The sequence below is a fragment of the Centruroides vittatus genome, unplaced genomic scaffold (assembly GCF_030686945.1).
Source record: "Centruroides vittatus isolate TY-2023 unplaced genomic scaffold, ASM3068694v2 contig_8, whole genome shotgun sequence".
Taxonomy (NCBI): Eukaryota; Metazoa; Arthropoda; class Arachnida; order Scorpiones; family Buthidae; genus Centruroides; species Centruroides vittatus.
The window spans coordinates 908312-918737 of record NW_027122517.1 but is presented as its reverse complement, the minus strand read 5'-3'; the positions used below and the strand labels follow the sequence as shown (position 1 = coordinate 918737).

The 10426-nt window shown below is 41.1% G+C and overlaps 1 protein-coding gene and 1 long non-coding RNA gene across 2 annotated transcripts; one reads left to right on the top strand and one right to left on the bottom strand.

The window, feature by feature from the left end:
* Window positions 1-1048: 1048 nt before the first annotated feature.
* LOC136981993 (transmembrane protease serine 11D-like) lies at window positions 1049-6473 on the bottom strand. Its single transcript, XM_067278421.1, is given in 8 exon segments — window positions 1049-1277; window positions 1280-1331; window positions 2521-2669; window positions 2734-2987; window positions 5443-5531; window positions 5612-5673; window positions 5743-5764; window positions 6358-6473. Coding segments are annotated over 8 exon segments (795 nt in total). The 5' UTR covers window positions 6397-6473; the 3' UTR covers window positions 1049-1149.
* Window positions 6474-8806: 2333 nt separating this feature from the next.
* On the top strand, window positions 8807-9697 carry LOC136981983 (uncharacterized). The gene is made up of 2 exons (XR_010881817.1): window positions 8807-8899; window positions 9191-9697. It is a non-coding gene; the product is annotated as an uncharacterized lncRNA (long non-coding RNA).
* Window positions 9698-10426: the final 729 nt, after the last annotated feature.

The window sequence follows — 10426 nt, the reverse complement described above, 5'->3', positions numbered from 1 at the left end:
CAGGTCGTAACACCAGCTCAAAGCGAGCCGAGCAGTGTTCGACTTTCGACGCGAATACGTCCGTAAAACGGTACCATCCACCAATCAGAAGTCAGTGGAATCTAGGTCATCGCGACACGGTGCGAAAATTCCGGAAAACGAGCTTTTGTGTACGTTCTCTCGTGGCTACTCGGAAAAGACCTAAAATAAATCCGGAAAGATTTATGGAAAACATCCGAAAGTATTCGCGTATCTACAACAAGAGGTATCCCAATTACTGTATAATGGACGGCCAAAGGAAAATCTTTCAATTTAGAAGCGTAGGCCTATGTAATTAGAAAGCTAAGCTTATAAGTGCAGTATATTATCTTAATAATAAGATAATAAAAGTTAATATATGAAAGTAAAGATGTTCTTTTTACTACATTTGTAATTATAGTACAGAAAAACTCGTAGAATATAATCATTGTCTTTATATCGATATATCACCTATACCAGTGTTTCTCAAACTTTTTGGACCGCGACCCCCTTCTGCACTTAAAAATTTCAAAGGAACCCCGAAGAATAAGTATGTGTCAAAAAACATCCCGGAGGGAGGGGTTAGGCTCGTATTTAAATATTTATATTATTTTATTATTTATATGTGCAATTTATTTAAGTAAAAATTATTTCATATATTTTTTATTTCTATTATTTCTAAACACGAATCCATAGTAAATTTATAAAATATTTGAAAAAATTGATCTGGCATCAATTTTTCAGCGACCCCCCAAATATTTTTCACGACCCCCACTTTGAGAATCACTGACCCATACGACCGTACAGGCGTAACTTCGACGGCACCGTCGCCGTAAAATCTTCGCTAGCCGGACCTCTACCGCAATCCCAGCGCAAACGCAAATAAGTCACGCGATTAAAAGTTTTTACGGCCAGGGGTTTTACGCCCGTTTTTACGCTAGTGGAGTCGCGGCCTTACACGTAGTACTCGACCGACTTACTTTATACGATTTTTTCGTTAGTTATTGAAAGACACTAGAAAAATGCACCGTTCGGTGTCCTATCACCGAGAGAGGTTATAAAATATTTATTCTTTATGCCATTTCCTCTAGGATTTTTCACGAGAAATATTTTTCGGGAAATTTATTTGGCGCCGACGATCGAGAAGAACGGTCACTGTTGACAAATGGTTTCGTCCACGTTGTCGACGATCCACTGACGATGATACGACAGATCGGTGAATATTTCCGCGAAACTGTTATCCACCGTGCAGTTCTCGTAAAATCCTATCGACTCCAACCCATGGCCGCGTACGAGTTGCCGTTTCTCGTTACCAAAGGTCCTCCCGAATCGCCCTGAAACGAAAAAGAAATCAAAGTTTCGTTTCTATTACTGTATTCGAAACAAAATTCCGTTTCTAACATTTTTACTTACCATCACGAAAAATTTTATTTGACGAAAATTCGTCATTAAGGGTATATTCCAACGTAATGGCCGACGCGACTACGGAGTCAGCCTACCGATTTGGGGACCAGAGATCGAACCCGGGCGGACGAACAACGCCGGGAATTTTTCGCGGACGATCTGTCCCGGATAAGTCGGACCCCGTCCCACTTTATCCGGCCACCCCATCGTCGACCCGGCCGAATCCGTATAACACCTGGAAAAAGACCCACTTACGGCCCCGGGAGCGGAAAGCACCCAAAATAAAAAAAGTCATTCGACCGGGCTGGGCGCCGAGAAACCGGGTCCGTCGTATCCGGATCAACCGTTCGTAAAGGTTCGGGAACAGACAGCCGGTCATTTTGTCATCCGGACATTATGCCCATCGAATATTAAGTAATTGTTCATTTATGAAGATCTGCGCGCTTTCGCGAATAGGCGGTTGCGTAATATTCGATTCCGTTTCAATCATTTATTTTGTTTTCGATATTTATGTTCGCATTTTTCTCTTCTTACGCTTAGTTTTCGATTTTTCTCGAAATCGTTTTTTAATACAAGATTTTAAACAAGGAGCCGTTTCGTTGGCTTTTTTTTCGTATTCCGTATCGACGAGTCGGGATTTAAGAATGTTAACGTTAATCCGCATTTTAAAGCTTATTCTATCAAATTCTCTAACATCCTACTTACTGAGAAAAACTGCGATCCTTCACCAACGTTCTGGACCCGCTCTACGAGTTTGCCCGAAGCGTAAAATACGCGTTAATCGTTGTAAATCGAACATTGTCGGAACAATCTTTAGATACAAATGGGACGTATTGCCAATTTAAATGACCTAAGTGAACGTAAAATACAACTTTTTACTCGGCAAATAAGGTGTTTCGAAGTCGACTACTTTCTCGCTAACGGTGATTTTCGCTTATTCTAACATTTCGTCACGCTAATAGTCGATGGAAATAACGAATAACTGCGCTTAACAAAAGTGACGATATTCGCGCCGATTGGAAAAAATTCGAAAATGAAAAATTATAAGCGAATATTTTTCCAGTCGTAAGTCCAGTTTAAGCAGAGATTAAACGATAAGAATATTCAAGAGTTTCTTACTTCGCACACTCCTTCGCTTCCGGAATTTTTAATACAGACGGTTCCGTCCCATAAGGTGTAATTGAAAAAAGCGAACATGTCCGAGCAATCTCCGCGATCGAAAATATATCCTTCTTCGGTCACTTTCAGAATTCTGGTCACTTCCGCGGCTAAATACGTAGTAAACATTTAATTTTTTATATCTTTAGTGCGCGTGAGAAATAATGCGCTTACTTTCGTTAGAGAATCTCCCCCATCCCATCTGCAATACGGGAGTATTCCCTCGATACAAGTTTCGATTGTTAGCCAAGCAGATCCTATCGATGTTTCGGTCGAAGACTACGGGCGAAGTTAACTTCAGGAGAGCGATGTCTCCGTGGTAGGTCAGGTTACTGTAGTCCGGATGCACTCGGGACGATCGAAATCGGTATTCTTGGCCGGCTTCTCGATCCACCGTTCCTATCTTCGCCCACATTTCTTCCAACGGCCTACAAAATTTACAAAGAGAGAGCCGTTTAACGGTTATCGTTCTATCGTCGGAGGTGTTCTCGCGGTTCAATTCTGGTCGAACAACTAGAAGGAGAAAGTCGGTCTACGTAGAATGAGCGGTTCGACCCGATTTCGATTAACCGAAGCGACGAGAATTGGGTGGAATTTAACTTTTGTTGTACGACTGCGATAGAAAGTAAAAATAAAATCGCGTTTGTTCGAATAACATTTAATCCGGAATCGTACAGAAATGGAAGAAAAGTGGAGTCCGTAACGGACGACATTTACGGACCGAAATTATCTCGGTCTAAGGAATTAGATAAGTTTTTGAACGACTCTGCACTATTAGACGCACTACATCAAATTTGGCGTCCTTTTCTCTTAAATTGCGATATGTCTGAGACAGACTACCATACAAAAACCATACATATAAGAATTTTATTATACGTATATTTTTTCAAAAAGATAAGAGCACGAATTACAATAGGTGTTATTCATTTATTAATGATGCGTGGCAGTTAGTTGCCACGTATCGCTCCCGTCCTCAAAAATAATCCGCATTCTCTTTACGTTTATTCGATGCTTTTCTGGTATAATTTCTACTCTGCATAGAATTCACTGTTTCTAAAGCTCTACTCGTCTCGAACATCGGTTCTTCCAGAACCCGGTACCAGTAAAATTCTCATCGATTGCACTAAGAGACGTACACGTTGACCTATTCCTAACCAGTTAGAGTGCGGGCTGTTTTAATAATTACCCATTTTACGAGATATAAGACTCAAAAATCGCCCCGCGTCTTGCATTTGTTGACATCCGTCGATATTTGCGTGCCACGTATGGGAATGCGTGCACCGATGTCGGTGCAGTTTGGACATAGGTAAGGGCTGCGAAAGAAGAGAATCGAGTTGGAACCAACCCGAAGGATCGAGAACGCGGTGGACGACCGGTATCCGCGTATGGCCAGGCAGGCCACTCTCGTCGACGAACCGGTTGGTGAGAATCGACGATGCGAGCGGGCGCATTTCTGGAGATTTTGGGTATTTCGCAGGGAAAAGTACAGTACACGTACATCGCATTATCGGGAATATACTGTAATATAGGAAAGTCTGCACTGGTTGAGCGCGTCGACGGTTTACTGATAAAACGAAAGACTAGCAAAAGAATATTTGTCAACAATTCTCGGCTCCGTGCGACACAGAAGATAATGTTTTTCTCTACATAATTGTGTCCGGCGACATCCGTGTAAAAGTTAAACGAAGCCCGGAGGCACCGGGATTCTTTCGACTTTTACAAGAACGGGTTTGCGTAACTCGTCGCGCGTTGGCGTAAGTACGTTGCCGTAAAGGGGAACTACGTGGAAAAGTAATTACATCGATGGATAGAGGTCATTTTCGGCTATCCATTTACACTTATATTTCTGAAATAGGTCTATTAATTAATATAAAGTTATGACAGAGGAGGCATTACTTTTTAATATATCCTCGTAGGTTTGAAAACAATAAGGAGTGTATTTGATAAGGATTCGACAGACAAGAGTATTATGTAGGATTGAGGAGAAATTTAGGAGAGAGATTAAGCGAATGTAAGAGAGGTACGTCGAACGCGAGTACGGTGCGAGGAGTTCATAATAAGAATGCGAAAGTATCGTAAATTGAAACGAAGTTAATTTACAAAAAGGATGTGTAAGAATGCGAGAACTGTGGGTATTTATTTACCTCTTAGGTCTGGGGAGAAATGTTATAAATAGGAACAACGCTAGTGGGTTGTCGGAAGTTCGGAAGCGAGTAATCGATAACTCAGAAGAAAGACGGAGACGATAAGAGTTAAAGATTAAAAGGAAAGTATAAAGGAGACGATAAGGGGAGAACGGTGGTAATCGAAGAAAATATGGCTCAGTCGAGAGAAATGCATTAAATTTGTTTTCGTTCGTCTTTTTAAACGATTTCTGATGGTCCAACGGTATCGTTCTTTGCCATTTTGAATCGCGCCGTTCTTTCAATTTTAAGATAAAACGAGAAAACGAGCGATTAGTCAACTTAAGATTACAATAGTCTTTCGACGGTTGTCGTCCGGTACAACGATAGCTAAACTGCCAGAACGTTCCTACGTAGTTATTGAAGATGGAAATACATAACGCAAAATTTTAAGTGGATTTTATTTATTCGCATTTCTGCCAAGGCGGACAAATGTTAGCTTTCCGCCAATCGCTGCCGCTCGACGAGACGAACGTCGCGATTGGCGAGTTGTCGCCGTCGGACGCGAACCTTCCGACGCGTAGTAGGAAATAGCGCGATTCTCGCCAAATCCATCCCGATCGACAGAAATTTCACGTTTTCCCATTTTTAGATTTGCAGTAATGGCAAAGGCCGGGTAAATTACTTTAAATTATTCGCTTCCAAACGATTTAAAGTTAATCAATTTTAGAGCTACGACGAAAAGAGAAAAATGAATAACCTGATCATGCAATGAGCCGCAGTCAACACGTAGGACGGAGAAATCAGGAACCCGCTACAATTCAGTTCGTCGGTCAGTCTGATGAATACCTATTATCGGTGTAATAAAAATATCATTTGAGAACTTTTAAAATATATTTGCGGCTTAAAAGAAAATCGAAGTTAAATACCATCCAAGGAAATTCTCCCGGATCGGCGAATCTTCCTCCGAATATTCTTTTCTCGTCTTGTACTTTTAAAAACATTCTGGTTATTTGTCGAATGCGGTTTGTACTGTACGTCTTCGTACAAAATTACTTACCTGCGGAGAGATCGACGCATATCTGAAAAGAAATAGGCATACTTCGTATATTAACGCCCGATGGTTATAAATAGATACGACCAACGACGGCCCGAATAATCGGACTGGAATTCTAGCACGATTATTCATCGGGCCATCGTCGGTTGTATCTATACATTCTTTATTTAGTTGTGGTCTCGTTCGCGAATTTAAACCGGCCTCGGCCTACGGCTCCGAACACTCCCGATCGAATCCGGGCGAGCAAACCCGGAAATGTTTTACGGGCGACGCGTCCTTCGCATCCCGTCGTCACGGTAGGCTCGGCCGAACCCACGACGGACGGGTCGAGAAAAAGCCCTCTTAGTGACCGCGGGCCGGAAAGAATAACGACACAAAAAAAACCGGTTATTTTAAAAATCGGTATCGAAGAAACGCGTTTCGGTATATTAATTTCTGACGAGATTCGTTTATTATAAAAAAAAATACAGGCGACACGTCGGTCTACGCAAATTATTCGTTACGCCCGACCGACAAAGAGAAAGTTTTACCCGACTCCGTTATTTATAACAAAACGTTTTACAACAATCGTCTCGGTGTACGACAATAAACAATATTAAAAAGTCGAGTTGGAATTACCAGAAGAGAGAAGAAAGTTACGACGAATGCCGAAGACATGGCGCGAAGAAATACTAGAAGCAGTCTCGGTTTACGGAACGCTTTTATCCGCTTTTGGTTCGGGCATTAAATCGTAACGAGCGCACTTACCTCAGGTTTTATAAACGATGAGCAGCTGCGTCCGTCTTCTCGGCATTTCTGTGAGGCTATTTAAGAGTAATAACAACGTTTTGTCGTAAATACGATATAAAATTAAGAAAAACACTTTTGGCAAAACGCTTTTTACGACTGGCATTAAAATATATTCACTCGGTTTACAAAAGACAATCGATCGTAAATTTTTATTCGGGAGAGAATTTTACTTGGTCGAGTTTTAGAATTATTCAATTTTACATTAACCCTCAAAATCGGAAGTAGATCTATATTCGCTCCGTGCAGATCTCGTCGTTTTAGAAAGACAACAAATGTAAGAATTTAAGCATTCGTCTATAGACGACTGCTTAAATTCTTTGTTCGATAAATATAAAATGAACCGTTTTAAATGCTACTGTGACAATACGTCGTAATTTTGTATATACGCGATAGTCATAAGCCTAATATTAATCCTTCAATTCTTTGTTCTTTATTTCCCTTATTTCTCGATCTTTCTATTTTCACTTTCCTTGCGGGTGGGGCAGTCCTTTTCCAAGAAGTAAGGGGAAGGACAAAGGAGTAAAAAGACCCTGAGGCACAAGAACGGGAGTAACGGTCGTTCTTGGTTTGGAGCTGAGACGGAGCAGACGTGAGGAGAGAATCCGAACGGCTCGTTCGGCGGAACAGAGATACGACCGGAAAAAACGAAGAATAGTAGCCAGTGTCTAAATATAATTCCCCGACCCGAAGATTTCAAGGACGCATCATTATCCTGGGTACCCCCTATACTTTCATATACTTCTCTATATCTATCTAACTCTTCCTTTTTCTCTATATAGTTTGTAAGTTAGTTTTAGTCTTAGTTTATAACATTTCGGGGTTAATATTCCATTGTAACTCGCTATCAGCGAGTCGCGCTTCGTTTGTGTGAACCACGTGTTTTTTTTTTTTTTTTTTTTGTTTTTCTTTGTCTACTCCTCCTTGCCTACGCACGTGTGAAGTCCCGAGTCGGAGTCGTGAAAGAATCCTGTGTATCATCACGCGAGAAGAAAAAGTGTTTTGTAGATAATTGTTTTTTTCCTATTACATTAGAATTAAAGTTTTGTTTTATTGTATTTTTCGTCCTTTCGTTGGCCATACACTCGCGTGACTTAACACTACTACTGTATTCGCTTCGGCGGTACATATACTAAAATTGAGCCGATGGCCGAGCGGTCGAGGTGGCACCCTACCGCTCTGGGGGACCCGGCTTCCGAATCCGGATGGTCGTTAAAATCCTCAGGAATTTTTCGGAGAGTGCCCGTCCGGATATGTCGGGCTCCGTCCCTCTCCACCCGGCCACCTCATTGTGGTCCTGGCCCAGTGGGGTAGCGTAGTGGGGGCGGCAGGGGCCGCCCGCCCCGAGCGGCACTTTTAGGGGGCGGCAAAATTTCACAATAAATACACAATACACATTGCACCTGTACAATACACAATAATGTTGATTGTTCTTTGCCGAAAAGTTCTTTAGAATTACTGTATATTTTAGTCTTTTGAATTGAGATACCTAAATAAGGGGGCGGCGAAATATTTCCTCCGCTCCGGGCGGCTGACACCCACGCTACGCCACTTGCCTGGCCGAACTCATAATGGGCCTGCTAAAAGAGGCCTCTTTGTGCCCAGGAAGGACTTTATTTATTTATTTATTTATTTAACGTATATTCATATATTCCCTGTTCCGCCAGAGACACTACCAGGGAGATAGTGTACAATTTAAATGTAAAGCAATTGTGATATTGTAGATTACATGCAGCAATAAGAGTGGTGAAACAATATATACTGTACATAACATAAAATTGCGCGATACAGCTAGACACGCAGGCACAGTGAGGAAATGAACATAAGAGAGAATGCTGTCATAGCTTATGACATGCGATTACAAACTGGATGCAGAACATAGGCATTTGGCAGAGAAACATTAAGATAACCAAGTTACAATGATAAAATATGAATAGAGTAAGTAGAAATAGAAGTAGCGTAAGGAGTGTGCTACTGAATGGCTATCCAAGTCAAATAACAAATACCATGTGCACGAGTTAGGCTGAGATGGCCCTTACACTAAATTCCATTATGTTGTCCGATGAGGCCTTCTTTGAAGGAGCGGATTGATGGTTATGATAGCTTTTTTGGCTAGCTTTTTGAAAGTACGGAAAATTTCAGTAGTTTTCCATATATCCTTCATGTCGCAGGGCCAGTCTGTACGAATTTCATTTAAGAGGACGCATAGTTCTGTTCGCTCGCTGGTGGTGATGGTGCAGTCGTATAAATAGTGAGTGGCGCCGTCTCTGACGGTGCAGGTGGGGCAGTGCTCGGAAGCGTGGTCGGTGAATCTGGCCAGATAACTGGCGAAGCAACCGTGATCGCTCAGGAACTGTCGTGTAGTAGTAATCAGGTATAAACCATACATACATACATACATACATTCTTTATTTAGGTACAAAAGTACATTTCTCGGCCCCGCGTATGCATTACCGAGAGGTTTGTAAAATATTAGAGTAACATTGAGTAAATATATATATACATTAGTACAGTTAAAGTAATTAAAGAATAAATAGAATAAGTACATACGTATATGTAAGAACAATATAGTATTTGTAATAATAATTCATAGTGTTTAAATGAATAAATTAAATGAACAAAAAACAAAACAAAACACAAAAAAAAAAAAAAAAAAAAAAATCAGGTATAAACCAGCTGATCTTGAGGAATTGTTCAAGGTCAGGAATAAACCGATAAGTGATGTGTTGATTCATCTTATTCCAGCGTGTTTGCCATTTGCCAATGGCCTCTTCCCAAAGTAAGTGTTTTAGAGTGCCCTGACTGATTTTGTCATAGATGTATTGGTTGTTAGGGTCCAGTGCTGCCTCCTTCGCAAGGGCATCCGCCCTCTCATTTCCCTCAGTCCCTTGGTGGGATCTGACCCAGTTAATTTGGAAATTGTTTGTATAAGTGTTAATTTTATTCCTAATGTCCACAGCCAGAGGATGGAGTTTGCAACTGTGAATTATATTGAGGGCTGAGAGAGAGTCTGTGAAGATTGAAATCTGCATGTTGGTCAGTGGCGTGCGGTCATTGGAAGCGATGGAAGCGCCGATTCCACCTTCCAATGACCTTCCCTTGAATTTTATAAAATATAAATGTTCATATTTTAACGTACTTTGAATTAATTAAAATTAATATTTTATTATAACTGCATTATGTATCTTTTACAAATTTCTATACTACGTGTAAAAAAAACGATAAGATTGCTATTGTATATTCGAATAATTCGGTGGCGGAAGGAATGTCGAAACCGGGTCAGTCTCCAATCAGCCAGATTATATAGGCATTGGCGCATGCGCTTTACGGAGCACCAACGTCACGGTTTAGCCGGTAGAAGCGACACACGCGTAAAGAGTCCGCGACTTTATATCCCGGAGCGGTTGTGGGCTGTTAGCCGCCTGCTAGATATTCGCCACCCTCGCCCGATTATGTGAATCACGAGCAGACTAGATCGACGGCGGACAACCTCCGGCCCGCGGGCCAGCTACGCCTGGCGAAAAGTTTCTATCCGGCCCGCGAGATCTTTAATAGATTATTAAATTGGAAAAATAACTAATTAATAGTTATTTTTCCAATCCTTTGTAATTTTCGAAAACGATAAGAGAAATAAATGTAGTAATTAACTTTTTATTTATTTGCAGACTAAAAAAATTACGAGTCACAAGAAGGCGTCGATTAACTACTACGGCCCGCGGAAAAAAACGTAAAATTTATTCTGGCCCACGTTATAAAAAGGGTTGCCCACCCTAGACTAGATTTATAACAACCCAACCGATAGGAGTTTACTGGCACGTTTTTACGATAGTTCTGTATAGTTGACGGGAGTTTAAAAAAACTCCATTAAAATATTTGATATATTTATTCTGCGTTTATTCCG